The sequence below is a fragment of the Psammomys obesus genome, unplaced genomic scaffold (assembly GCF_907164565.1).
Source record: "Psammomys obesus unplaced genomic scaffold, mPsaObe1.curated_primary_1811, whole genome shotgun sequence".
NCBI lineage: Eukaryota > Metazoa > Chordata > Mammalia > Rodentia > Muridae > Psammomys > Psammomys obesus.
The window spans coordinates 3,547,181-3,561,868 of NW_026585987.1; the positions used below are offsets into that span (position 1 = coordinate 3,547,181).

The 14,688-nt window shown below is 46.0% G+C and overlaps 1 protein-coding gene across 1 annotated transcript in view; it reads left to right on the forward strand.

Moving 5' to 3' along the window:
- Positions 1-14,688, forward strand: part of Pdzd2 (PDZ domain containing 2) — a 222,072-nt gene that overhangs the window by 187,260 nt on the left and 20,124 nt on the right. Inside the window, exons 14-18 of the mRNA XM_055601102.1 lie at positions 5,341-5,422; positions 6,828-6,862; positions 7,815-7,971; positions 9,256-10,043; positions 13,187-13,331. Coding sequence (XP_055457077.1) covers positions 5,341-5,422; positions 6,828-6,862; positions 7,815-7,971; positions 9,256-10,043; positions 13,187-13,331 — 1,207 coding nt within the window. The remainder of the gene's footprint in view (positions 1-5,340; positions 5,423-6,827; positions 6,863-7,814; positions 7,972-9,255; positions 10,044-13,186; positions 13,332-14,688) is intronic.

The window sequence follows — 14,688 nt, forward strand, 5'->3', positions numbered from 1 at the left end:
ATGGGCCAAGTCCTCAAGATTGAATTCCTTAGACCATGTTAGAGGCTTTTCCTCAAACTGCTTGCACAGCTGTTTGCCCGTTTCCCTGCACAGTAGAAACACATACCACAAGTCCCCGTCAAAAGTCCCCTGTCATGTAGCTTGTACTCACTTTGTCTGGAACTGGTTGTGTTTGTTCCTCTAAGGACACAGCCTGAAAGTGTCAAGCAGATAGTCCCTCTGCAGAGAAGAGGGGCCTCCAGGAACTGAGGCCAAGAGGGCACAGGACTCCCTGCAGCAATCCCAATTTTCTGGTTGTGAAGATGTGCATGTATAGTCTGTGGCTGAGAATGAACAATTACGCCACCTTTTCTGGCTGCACGGTTGACTTAGCAAGGAAGAGGAAGGATCCTTCCAGTCTGAGGATGGCTGGTGGCTCAGGCACAGGTACCACCAGCCTTCGTGAACCTACTGGAGAAGGAGAGAGGGTTCTTGTGGAGACTGTGGATAAGCTGGCATGAGTGTTGGTGCTGGGAAGCAGGCAGGTGTGTGAGCCTCACTTGAAAGGGAGAGACTGCCCCCCCACCCCCCGTGTCTCACAGGTCCATGTGGTTCAGACCGCAATCCTGGCCTATGTGAAATTCACCTAACGGTTCGTTGAACTTCCACTGGGTAGAAGGCAATGGTAGCATCCCAGAGCTGCACAGGTGGAAGAAATTGTAGTCTCTTGAGAAGGGACCCGAAGTCCATGGAGTCTTATGACGACATCACAGATTCTACCAACTCGGGAACATACTTATGTCTGTGAGTGACAGTCACTACCTCACATCAAACTTTCAGTCCCCCATGCCAACAAAAGGCAATTGTTATATTAATGTGGGAAGAGTTTAGACAGATGGGAGAACTGTTTAAAGAAACATCCCCTTCTGACCTTAAGAGATGCTTCTGTAATTAAGATCTAAGAGCTTACTAATTTTTTAAAAAAATTGAAATTACCTATTCAACTGTTAACCCATAGAAACTATTTGGTCTTCTCGCCCTTGTACAGTTGCTTTTAAATTTTTGTTTGTTTGTTTGTTTGTTTGTTTGTTTTTTCAAGACATGGTTTCTCTGTGTAGCTCTGGCTGTCCTGGAACTCACTCTGTAGACCAGGTGCAATTCCCCTGCCTCTGCCTCCCAAGTGCTGGGATTAAAGGCGTGCACTGAGTGATATTCTTTTGTAGTATTGGTCCTGCCCTATGCGGATAAGCACTGACAAGCTGTAAGTCTTAGCCCAGGGTGTGGTGACAGTGGTGAGGACCTTGACTGGTGGCTGCTGCTGTTTGTTTTAGGTTTTACTAGCTTGCTTTATCTACATGCATTCTCAGAATGCCTTCCCTGATAATTTTTTTTTTTTTTAAGATTTTGATTTAGAATCTGTTCTACTTTGTAAATTCTTTCTGCTGCTGTCCCTATAGTTCTCCCTGGGTCACACTGAACGCCATTTTGCCCTGTGATTCCAGCAAGTGAGAGCGGTTCCCAGCTTCTTCCTCCACTTAGACTGCAGCAGTGGCATCACCTCCTTTCACCTCAGTACACTGTCCAGCATGCTGTAGTTGACCTAATACCCCCAACCCCCAGCTCGCATTAAGAAATGTACGCCACTGGCCTCGAGGCATATCTGACCTCCAGGATGGTGATTTGTTCAGCCTGCTTCATCTCAGCCCAAACGCTTTTCGCCAACATGACCCATACCAAAACAGTATTTCAGTGCAAAGCCTAATCACCGTACGGACGGGTGGTCTAAGCCCCCATTGAACACACAAATGGATTTGTTTGTCCAGCCCCAGTAAAACAGTCTGTGATATGCTGGAGATGTGCCCAGCAAAGCCACACTTCAGTAGTGGACCGGCCTTCGCGTTTCTTCCCGGGTAAACATGATGTTCTTGCTTGCCACACGATACTATATTTTTCTTCTGGTCGAGATCCCATCTTAGCTTTAATGTATTTTCGTACCACTTATTCAGCATTCCTTGCCAAGAGGACATTCTGATACAGAATGTATGCGCTGCCTTAGTTTTTTGTGTGGTTCCAAGAGAAACACCGCAGCATTTTCTCCTCTCCTGCTTCTCCTGATGTGTGGATCGGTGGCTGCCCAGCTGGGATATTCGACCCTTCCAGGTCTAGACAGCTAAGATGTGGGCTTGTTAGAGCAGCTTCTCACTCATGTGAAATAGGAAAAGGGGGGAGGGGACGTCAGAAATTGGCTTTTCTGCTGCTCAGAAAAACAGTTGCAAATATTGAAAGTCTATTTTCAAGAAAAACACCATTGTTGATGCTGACATTTCCCCTGGCTTGTTTGTATGGTTACATTTTGCTTTGTGGAACAGAGTGAGTGTGTGTATGTGTGTGTATGTAAGTGTATGTATTTTATTTTCTGTTATACCCTCCCTAAAGTATTACATAAAGGCTGTGATGTGATGTGATACTCATTCGTCTATTAGGGTAAGCCCTGTATTTATTTATCAAGACAAGCCCACATTCTTATCCAAATAGGATTTATGTTAAATATTATTTTAGTATACAAAATTGTCATCCTAAGTTTAAATATCTTTGAAACAGACACTAAGTGTTCAATTATCTTTTGAAATAGCATCATAGTTTTATAAAGTTTTTATAAAGACATTTCCCATGAATACTGACAGTTAAGGATAATGGTTAGGGTCCAGGGAAATAACTCAGTGGGTCAGGTGCCAGCTGTACAATCACAAGGACTGGTTTCAGAGTCCCACCACCCCCAACTCCAGACGCACCTCTGTAAGCCCAATGCTGAGCGGGGGGGGGGGGGGGGGGCAAACGGACCCCTGTCATGAGGTCATTCCGCCTAGCCAATCATTGAGCTCTGGGTCCAGTGAGAGACCCTGTCTCAAAAACAAGACAGAGTGGCAGAGGAAGACGTGTAGTGCTCAGCGGCTGGCCTCCACTCGGGACACATAGGTGCGTACTCACAGAAACACTTTAAAATCAGAATAAATTAAAGGATTTTTTAAAAGAACAGGATAACAGTGGGGAAAGAATTCCCTGGATAGACCACTGTATTAATAAATACAGAAAGAATAAAAGAACTACACAAATCATTTTTTAAAAGAACTTCATAATAATGGTGCTTCCACAAAAATCATTAATGCTAAAATGAAAGCTGCTGTGAGGAGGCCCGATACTGTGTATGCTGACTTAGAAAATATTGCACATACAAATGTATACATGTATACAGGTGAAGGATACTTGTATTGTCTCAAACTCTCTCCATACAGACCCTCTGATGACAAACATTCCAGGAGAAAAGTCTGGCTCATTCCAGTGTAACAGAGATCGAAGTCATTGTATCCAGTTGTAGAGTGCATGGCCCCTGAGAGACTGAAGGGGAACCCATTTCTGTAGCCTTTCTGAACAAACACACAAAACAGAATCCGAAGCTGAGCAGGAGGCAACAACAGACAGATGCTAATAAACTGCTTCAATTATCTTGGCCTCCCATTGAGCACCATTTTCTTGAAAGACAAGGGGTGGTGGTGGCTGGAGAGATGGCTCAGAGGTTAAGGGCTCTGGCTGAACATCCAAAGGTCCTGAGTTCAATTCTCAGCAATCCATGGTGGCTCACAACCAACTACAATGAGTTCTGGTGCCCTTTTCTGGTGTGCAGACACATATGCAGAGAGAAATACTATATAAATAATAAATAAATAATTAAAACAAACCACACACACAAAAAAGACAAAAGACTATGTATAGGTTCAGATTTTAGAAGAACTTGGGAAGCAGAGGTGGGCAGATATCTGTGAGTCAACCAGAGCCACATAGTGAGACTTTGTCTTTTGGGCGGGGGGGGGGGGTGGGGGGGGGTGAAGGGGGACTGAAGACACCTGGCAGCTAGGTCCTGGACAGCCAGTATCAATCTCCCTATAAAATGACAAAACCGGGACACAGGGTTCACAGCAGGGCTAAATGAAGTTGAGTGACATGGCACACTGGAGTGTAAATCCTTCTGTAACTTACTGTGCATGTTTAGTTCGGGAGGAAGTTGCATGCTGATTTGCCTTTTGGAGGAAAGTCCTTGTCCCTGCACAGGCCGGTGTCCCAGGGACTAGCTGCAGTCTGCTTTAGAGCAGGACTTCAGAAGATGATGTTAGAGCAGCATAGATATAGAGTGTCCTAGACACTCTATAGTTCCTGCATCTGCCAAAAGCACCGTGGCGACTTGATGGGGTAGCTTTGCCTCCAGGAGATTCATTATTAAGCATTTACAAGCAACAGATCACAGTAGCTACAGCTTGCAAACAATTTAGCAAAAAGAGAAGGAATGCCATAAATGTGATGAGGTGTTAAAAATTAATTTGGGAGACTGAAGAGATGGCTCAGTGGTTAAGTGTACTGGTTTCTCTTGCAAAAGATCCAGGATAAGTTTGAGCACACACAGTTCACAACTGTCTGTCATTCCTGTCCTAAGGGATCTTAGGCCCTCTGCGTAAAATAAAGAAATCTTTTAAAAGTAGTGAATTTAGACATGTAGGACAATAGTCTTACAATGTTCTTGCATATTTTACAGATTTTTGTTAGAGTAAATTTTTAATTTACATTTTATTTTTGTGTAGGTGTACATGTGGAGGTCAGAGTTAATTCTCTCCTACCATACTGGTCCCAAGAACTGAATCCATGATCGTAGGCTTATGGCAGGCACCTTTATCTGCTAAGCCATCTTGCTACCCCCAAGTGTCTTTTTTAAAAAATATTCTTAATTTTTAATATTTATTTATTTATTTTAGTGTTTTGAGACAGGGTTTCTCTGTGTAGCCCTGGAGATCCACCTGCCTCTGCCTCCTGAGTGCTAGGATTAAAGGTGTGTGCCTTTAATTAAAGGCTTTCACCGATTTGGCCACCACCACCTAGCCAATATTCTTAATTTTTAAACTGCATTTATTTATTATGTGTGTATGTGTGTGGGATTGTGTACAAGTGGAGAAGCCAGATAACAACTTTCAGGAATCAGTTATCTTCTGCCAGGGGGTCCTGGGGATTGAACTCAGGTTGTCAGGTTTGACAACAAGCACCCTTACCTGCTGAGCCATTTCACCGTCCTGACCCTAAGCTCTTTAAGAAGAATGAGAACTAAGTGTTCTAGAGAGGGGAAGATACAGCAAATTTGGTAATGAGTTGGTGGTCTCGTTGTGTAGACATTGATGCCATCCATCACTCAGCTGGACTTAGGTTTTCTGAGTTCCTCTTCTAAGGTGTTTCCAGTCTCTGACCCTCTCAGCCTAGCTTTTTATTGGTGGGAAATAAATACATAAAAACACCTAATTTGTGCTTTCTGCTGGAAATCAGGTTTCTGAGCAGGAGATGGATGAAGTGATAGCACGCAGCACCTACCAGGAGAGCAAAGAAAGCAACTCCTCACCTGGCTTAGGTATGGATAATGCATGTCCTCGTTCACCATTGAGGAAAGGCTCCTCCTGTTAAGCTCACCCACAGGCCCTCCCCACACAGTGGCATGGATCCTCTGTAATTACTGGGGCTAGTGACAGCTTCGGTCAGAGTCTATGCTCTCTCTCGGTTCCTTCTGATTTCTGCAATTATTTAATGTGTTTCATTAAAGGCCTAACTAATCATGCTGTTTATATGACTTTCAAATAATTTGAAAAAGTAAGTTAATAGCCGTTTATGAGTTTCCATGACCCATTTGAAATATATAGATAGAGGAGATTTTACATGAAACTATGAGTAATACATGAGTATTATGTATCCAAATACTGAGATTTTTTTGTGTGGATTTAGAAGTTTCAGTACGAACTGCCTCTAGTTCGCTTCTGGAGGCAGCAACAACTCTTGAGTTTTTCTCCTTGCATGGAAATGTTCAGGCAGGGAAAAAATGTGGTCCTCCTCCGTGTTTCTTACAAATTTGAAGCATTGTATTGAGTTTTGGAGTGGTTTCCTTGGTGTGGAAACCTAGGAGAGAGTCTACAGCCGCTGCTCACCTGGTGAGAGACTTCTCACACTCAGATTGATGCCCAGGAGGAAAAGGAACTCAGAGATATAAGTTACTGGATGTCAGAGGAAAAGGAATAGGATTTGGGACAACCGTGAAATCCCTGATGATTTGCATCCATAATTAATATATTTAAAGTAGACTCAGCCATAATATGCTCTTTATTTAGCCTGAACGCTGGATTCTCTTCATCCCAACATTTCTACTTGATTGGTCAGCAAAGATTTTTTTTTTAAAGCTGGAATTCTCATGCCCTAAATCTCTTTTGCCTGTGACATGTAATTTGAAGTCTGCAGGCTGAGCTCTCCACCCTTTAGCTAAAAAGTAAAATCGACATCCAAACACTTCCCTGGTTCTTTCATAAATTTCTTGGATGTGGTTCACTTGTACCGTCCTTCTGGCCATTTACCAAAGGTCACTGGGTACTTAGCAGACAGCAGGTGTTGTATGTAGGCAACGCCCTAGCCCTGTGGGCTGTTGAGCAGTGGAAAGGGGAGATGCAGAGATCCACTCACGTTAAACTGTCCTGCGTGCACAGCCGTTGAGCTATGCATCAGAGAAGACAGTGGGGGACGGCGGGGGCGGCGGCAGAGCCAGGGTCCTGCCCGGTGAATGAGTGGAGTCTTGAGGGAGGGCAGTCGGCTGGGATAGAGGGTTATCCAGGTAGACTAGATGTGGGGGTAGCTACCCAGCTCATTGGTGACACTCAGGCAAAGGACAGTTTTGTTGAATGTGCTTGGCCCCTTCCTTTTTCGGTGAAATATGTGAGCCTGCTTGTCACTGGAACTTCCGCATGTTAACAGCTTTGCAAATCCCTCCCACACAGGTACCCCCTTGAAGAGTCCCTCTCTTGCCAAAAAGGTGAGTCAAAATGCATTTGGGGACCACAAACCAATATTTAGGAGCCTGTCAGTCAAGCCCCAGACCCCAGCCCGTATTTCTGCCCACGAATCCTTTTGGCCACTTTATACAAGGAAGTGGCAACTATTCCTGTTCGGAAAACAAACACCCAAAAAAAGTCAGTCTCTCTCTCAATCTTAATCTCAATCAGTACTCATCTAAGAAAAGAGCAGAGCAGAAAAGGAAAAACCCCAAGCCTTTCAAAGCACTTCCTACGTAATAATGACAGCCTAGGTTCTGGAGATCTTGAAGCTGTCAGGATACTGGGCACATCAGTCCCACTGGGTCAGGGTTCAGACTGCGCAACCCCCCACCCGACCCCACCACCAGGTAGTTCATTGGTTAAGCCATATGACTTGGATTTTTCATACTCTTTTCCTGTCCCTCTTGGCAGTGGTTTTGTTTTTGTTCTGCTGAGGTGGTTGATAAACTACTGTGGAAAGGGCTAGCTGGAGAGATGGCTCAGCGGTTAAGACCATGGGTTGCTCTGCTGCTCTTCCAGAGGACCTGGGTTTAATTCCCTGGGACCCACACGGCAGCTCTCAAACTGTCTGTAACTCCAGTTCCAGGGGATCCCAGACGTACATGCAAGCAAAGAAACCAATGCCCATAAATTAATTAATTTTTCCTGCTGTTTTTTTGGGGTTTTTTTTTTTTGTTTCTTTGTTTGTTTGTTTTCTGGTGATTGCTAAAAGTATGCCCCCACATTTTAGCAATCTGAAAACAGTATCTGGCCCATGTTTTGATGTATTGATTGTCACCCGAGCCACCGTACAGTAAATGGAGATGGGTGGTTCCCCTCACAGCTGTCCCCACTGATGAGGAATTAGAACGACGTGCCCCTGAAAAGATGGGAAGTCTTAAACATTGCTATACTCTTGGCTCTAGATTCCAGCATGTTCTTTTCCAACAGGACTCACTCCTCTCTGAATCTGAGTTCTCCCAGTACTTTGCCCATGATGGGCAGGGCTCCCTGTCGGACTTCGTGGTAGCTGGCTCTGAGGATGAGGACCACACTGGAAGTGGCTGTGACACCTCGGAGGATGGCAGCCTGCTTTCTGTCCCCTCTGGTGAGCAAGAGAGCCCCAGGGGCCCAAGACTCAGTGTAATAAGGAATTACTAGTTTCCCTATCCCTGCTGGCGTCCTCTGCCGTCTGCCTTGCCGAGGGCAGCAAGGAAACAGAGCTGGACACCATGTGCCTGGCTGAGTAGAGGCAGCGCATACTCTCGTATTGGTGACCAACCACTAGTGGTGTTCGTGCCACAGAGAGTGGCTGGACACAGATTCTAGAACCAGAGGTGAAGGCACTCGTCCAGGCCCCCGTCACAAGCTATTTATGGCACATCGTCTCTGAGTGTCGTAGCATCAAATCAGAGTAGGCAACCGAGGCACTCAGCACTGAGGGAATCCAGGCAAATTTCAGATCTCCTCCCTCACTGGGCTCTAAACACAATTCTTCTTGGAAAACGCTAAGTTAGAGAAGTGGGGCCGTGAGAGCCACTGTTAGCAAAAGGTCACTTCTACTCAAGGGTCCTCGAGTCTCTGTCCAAATGAGCTCATCTGACACTGTATCGAGCTCTCAGACTTTTGCTGTCAAGGTTTCCCTTTTCATCTCCAGTGTTTGAGCTTCAGCGGGGCAGACGACAGCAGCTACGACTCGGGGGAATTGCGGTTGGGTGTGCAAATGGCAGCCCTGTACTTCGAACGGCGGTGTGGACCTAACGCATGCAAACGTTTTGCAGAGTTGTGTGCATACCGTGCCTCAAAGATGCCCTTTTACCTTGAGAAGTAGACAGCTTGGGTTGCGTCCCACGCCCCTTTGCTAAAGATAGGGAAGGGACTTCAGATGATGAGAACAAAATGGAGCCGCACTATAAATTCTCCATCTCTAGAAAGCACCCCACTCAAGTTAACTAGCCTAGAGTTGGGTTTTGTTGTTCTCAAGGGCAAGGAGATGGCTCAGCACATAAAGTACTTGAAGCACAAATATAAGGGCGAGTTTGGATTCTAGAAGCCTTGGAAAGGTGGAAATCAGTGATCGCAGTAGAGGCAGATGGGAGAATCCTTGCATGTTTACAGGTCGGCGGAGAGGGCAGCAAGAGTCTATTTGGACCATGAGAAGCCATGTTTACATGGATGTCCAGGGGCCAGAGGCCGTGTATGACTTCAAAAGTACTTATGTACTGTGACAGGATTGGTTTAAGTGGCTGGACAAGGCAGACTTTACTCTTGATCGAGAGGGTATATTTGGAAGAGCAAACACTGGGGTTTATTTCTTTAAGGTTATAAAGCCAGGCCACATTGGAAACCTGTTTTTCTTTGCCTGATGTTTTTCTTTCTCTACGCTTTGCAGCTCACAGGGAGCCAGGGAAAGCCAGGGCCAACAGCCTGGTGACACTTGGAAGCCAGAGGACCTCTGGGCTCTTACACAAGCAGGTGACAGTCGCCAGGCAAGCCAGTCTCCCCGGAAGCCCACAGGTCCTCAGGAACCCCCTTCTCCGCCAGAGGAGGGTGCGCTGCTATGATGGCAACGATGCCAGTGATGGAGAAGACTTTGAAGATGAGGGGGACTGCATTTCACTCCCAGGCGTTCTCCCAGCCCCCAGCAGGCCTCCGACAGAGGATGACACCAGGCCTGCCTTGACGACCTCTTGCAAAAGTATCGATGTGAGCAAGCGGGAGGAACGGCCCCAGAAACCACTGGTCAGCAAGGCCTGCTCCGTGCCTCTGCTTGGCAGCTCCCTGGACCTAGAGCACAGTGTCCGGGATGGAATGTTGGGTGCTCCCCCCAAGGCAGCCAGCCTGCCAGGCTCTGTAGAAACCCCCAAGAGTAGGCCAGGGGGCTCCGGGAGAAAGGAGATGTCAGGGTCAAGAAGTTCACCAAAGCTGGAATACAGAGCTCCTATGGACACCCAAAGCCCAAGGAGCCCAGAAAACCCTACCTCCCCTCCACAGAAGAATGAAAATCTGGTGTCCAGGCACAAGCCTGTGGCCAGGATCAGCCCACACTACAAGAGGTCTGATGTTGAGGAGGCCCCAAGTGGAACAGCCAATGGACCATGTGGTCAGGACTTGAAAGTCCAGGCCCCTTCCTTGAAAGATACTGTTGCTGGTCATCAGCCAAGCGGAACTGCAGAGAAGGTAACTGACTCACTTTCACTCTTCCGACCATTCAGTCTGAACACTGTGGAATGGCTACAGAGTGCCGTCTAAACCTCAGGGTAACCTGCATGAAAGGCTGACGACTGGAGGATTAGCTTTCAGCAGTCACTTAATGGGTGCCCATTAGTATGGTGGCAGGCTGTTAGTCATGGGATCACTCAGCAAGGGGACGCCCTCCCTCCCTTAGCAGGGCACAGGGCCAGCGATGACGACGGGAAGGCATTGTGGAGTGGGGGAAGTAAAGTCCTGGGCCGGGGGCCAGTTCACTCACTAGCTGGCACAAGTTGTGTGATGGCATGGGCAAGTCATTGAGCCTTCCTGAGCTGCCTAGCTTCTCTGGACTGTGAGGCAGAGGGTTGCTGTCTGCCTTGGCTGGCTGAGGGGCGTGGCCAGCAGATGTTAACTGTCAGCTAATGACGTTAGGAGGGACCCTTGGTTACTTCAAGACCCCTAAAGAACAGGTGTGCTTAGAGCGACATAGTTCCTTCTGATGTGGCGGCGCATATGTGTAATCCCAGCGCTTAGGAGGTGGAGGCAGGAGGATTTGATGAGTTTGAGGCTAGCTCAGGCTAGCTCTGGCTAACTCGAGCTACGTAACGATACCCTGTCTCAATAAAAGAAAACAGGAACTAAGATAACATCACACAAAATAACAGGGCTGTGTCCACTTAAAACTTACAGTACACCACAAGCAAACGCAAGTTAATTGATATTACTAATTGTTTGTATGTTGGTTATCTAATTCTTCACTTAATTTTTTCAGTATATCTCTTCTCTAGCAAAGAGGGGAAAGAAGAAACTGCTCAATCTCTGGGCACAGAATCTGATTTTTAGGGCACATTAATGAAGCTAGTTTATTGTGATTTAAAGTGGATGTATAAATAGATTCATAAAATCTGCATGAGGTAGAAGGGTTTGTTTTTTTTTTTTTCCTTAATCTTATGCGTTCATATTTTCTCCTCTCCTCACAAATTATATTTACCTTCAGGCAGCTCATGTTTTACAGTAAATGCGGCTAGTGGGTGTGTTCTTTCCTTTTAGAAAGTATCATCAGGGCAGAACCCGCAGCTCAGCGGCACAGTACTGGCCTGGCGCGTATGCTCACACACAGCCCTGGGTTCGGTCCCGGCACTCTATCCCTCCCCCCCAAACACAGGCTCACCATAAGTTTTAGACAACCATAGAAGGCAGATCACAATATTTATTCATAATTACTCATGTGTATTAAAAATAGTCCTTGCCAGATGGGATGACATCTGCCATGTAAGCTGTCCTACAAATGAGATCCTTTGTCAACACAAACACACAGATCTACACAGGGGCAAGTAGTGTTTAATTGTATTTAGTGTGTGCATATCCTCTCTGTCTCTGTCTCTCTCACGCACACACAAACACACGCACTCACACATATACTATGCTGCAAGTGTAGCAGTCAGTGCCAACTTGAAGGAGTCCGTTCTCTCCTTTCACTGTGTAGATCCCGGGGATCAAACTGAGGCTGTCAGGCTTGGAGGAAGGCCTTTCACCACCCCAGCAAGGACGTTTGAGTGGCTGGCGAGATGGCTCGGCCATTAAGAGCACTGGGGAGTCTCCAGGTGACCCAGCTTCAGCTCCCAGCACCCACCTGTCAGCTTGCAACCTCTGTTACGTCAGCCCCAGGGGATCCAGTGCCCACTTCTTAGCTTCTGAGGGCATGAGGCGCACAGACATGCTTTCAGACACACACTCAGAAACACAAAATAAAAATAAATAAAACCTTTTAAAATGGAGGCAGGGCAGTGATGGCACACACCTTTAATCCTAGCACCCAGGAGGCAGATGCAGGCAGAGCTTGAGTTCAAGGCCAGCCTGGTCTACACAGTGAGTTCCAGGACAGTCAGGGCTACACAGAGAAATCCTGTCCTTTAAAAAATTAATTACTTGATTGATTGGTTAATTAAATGTTGAAAAGTGGCAGGGAGATTTTGAGTAACACTTTTATTTGAAATGTTTTTCCTCATAAAATTTTAGTTATAAAAAACTTGACTTTATGATGAAGAGAGTAGAATGTATCACTCAGATAATGAGAAGCAGAAAACCAAAGCAAATGTCTTCTCTTTCGGTGTTTTCTATTGTTTTTATTCAGCACTTTAAAAAAAAAAAAATTGTGATGTGGTATTTGTTGTTGTTACTGGTGGTGGTAGTGTGTGTGTGTGTGTGTGTGTGTGTGTGTGTGTGTGTGTGTACCGCATCTGCATAGGCCAGAGGATGGCTCCGTCGCTGTCTGCCTCTTTCCCTTGAGACAGGGTCTCTCGCTGAACTGAAGCATGCTGGTTTTCAGCAGAAGTCCCGATGCTGGAGCTACAGGTGTGAACGGCACACCTTTCTGCATGGGTGCTGGGTCTGAACTTGGGCTGTCCTGTGTGCACAGCGCGCACTCTTCCTGAGCCCTCCCCCCCATCTTAAAATACACACTTCAAGGGCACTTCTACTCTCCCTCTGTCAGCTCCCACTCCTGCTGCTCCTATGTTTCCCTTTTTCCCTTAGCAGTAAACAGAAACGTAACTGAGTTAAACACTACACTTCCCTTAGACTGTGACTGACGGTTCATGCCAAGAGTTTTAACAAGAGTAGGGAAAGACACATCCTATCTTCACACACCCCTGCCTGCTGCCACCTTTGGGCCGCTTTATGACACATCAGCTCAGTGGAATTATTTTGAATAAATACAATTGGACTTTTCAGTAAGTTTTAAATTTGTTTTTGTGCTGAGAGAAAGGAAGATAAAGTAATTGACACTTGGCCTAAGGGAGATCTTGAAATACCACACACCGGTTTCATTTCTACCAATTTGCCCTCTCCCTCACTGTCAGACTTGTAGGAAGACACCTCCCTCCTGTATAAACCTTCCCTGCTGTTTTTATAGCTACTCTCATTTAATCATCTTTTCTTTAAAACTTTTGAGATTTGGCAAGTCTTTTTAATCCCCATTTGAAAGCTGAAAAATTTGTGGCTGAGGGATGAGGTCTCAAAGCCCAGATCTGCCAGCCCCCAACCTGATTCTTCTCTGCTGCTAGATGCTGTCTTAGGATGCAGAAACCCTGAAAAGCAATTAACATGGTTTCTGCTTCTCATTGTGCCAGGAACTTTGGGAAAACCCCACCCCAGGGGACAGCTATGCCCCCACCAACTGTGGACCAGCCAGTACCCCATGCCACCCAAACCCTGGACTCCCCACAGAGAGCCTGCAGGGAGCTGCTCCAGAGTGTGGGCCACGCCCTGAGACTGGTAAGACTGTGTTCTTGTTGGTTCCATTGAGACAGGAAACACACATCCTAAAAAACGTACTACAAGAAGGTAACTTTGAGGAGGGAAGAGAAGCCACTTAGGGAAATCAGTAGTTAGATGTTGACATCATGAAATCGTTGCCCTTGATCAACTGTGCCCAGCCCCCAACCCCATCACTGTGCCCAGCCCCCAACCCCATCACTGTGCCCAGCCCCCATGTATATTCCACGTTGACAAATCCATGTTTGGTCTTTATTTTATGACACAGATGAAACATAAGAAATCAGATTTTTTTTTTATCAGAATCTCCATTGTTTGCTTATATGAAGTGCACTGAGAAGTAGCAGTGTAAAAACCTCCACAAGGAAAAGAGATAGATAGATAGATAGATAGATAGATAGATAGATAGATAGATAGATAACTATAGCAATGTGGGGGAAATGATCTAAGCCTGATGAGAGACATACTGATGGCATGGAAGCAGAAATCATGGCTCGAGATTTTTTTTTTTTAAGTCAAGCTGAATTAAGTGACTTTGCTGCCTTCTTGGTAGAAGAACAGTTTTTTCGTAGCAGCTGGTAGTTAATGTGATGTCCTGATAGCCACTGAAGTGTTAGTGGTCTGCGGCAATAGAAAAACGAGGTAGCTCCCTTGTCAAGGCTGTCCCATGAAATTATTACATTTTATTTATTTATTGTTTACTTATTGTGTGTGTAGAGGTGTGTGTGTAGATGTGTGTGTATGTGCGCTCATGTATGTGTGTGTGTGTTTGTGTGGGCATGCACACATGTCAGGGTCACAGGACAGTTCTCTCCTGGGCATTGAACTCAGGTCTGAAGGCTGACGGTAGGTAGGTACCTTTACCCACTGAGCTCACCAGCTCAGGGATGTCCTACAGATTTAAAATTCAGAATCGTAGACTATTCACCCCAGGCCTTTTTTGAGGTGAGGTCTCACTGTCTAGCCTACACTGATCTGGAACTTGTGAGCTCCCTGCCTCAGTCAGTCCTGGGTGCTTGAGTCACAGGCACAACACCACACCTACCTCCTACCTACACATTGTTGACTGCTGACAGGGAAAAAAATGCAGACCACTGAAGCACTCTGTAGCTCCTCCATCCTCAGTCAGGGATGTGTCTGTTACCACGGCTCCTGCTCCACCCTCAAGTTCAATTCACAACCACCCACTATTGAATAAATAAATGTCAAAGGACAATTTTCATTAGCAATTTGACTTTACTGCAGAAGTGTGTGAACTACACGGCGTTCCATTTGAGGAAAGTGAAGTTACGGGGAGGCCGTTCAGGATATCATTCTTCTTTTGACACAAGCGCCTATATCCTAAGCGTGCACGGTC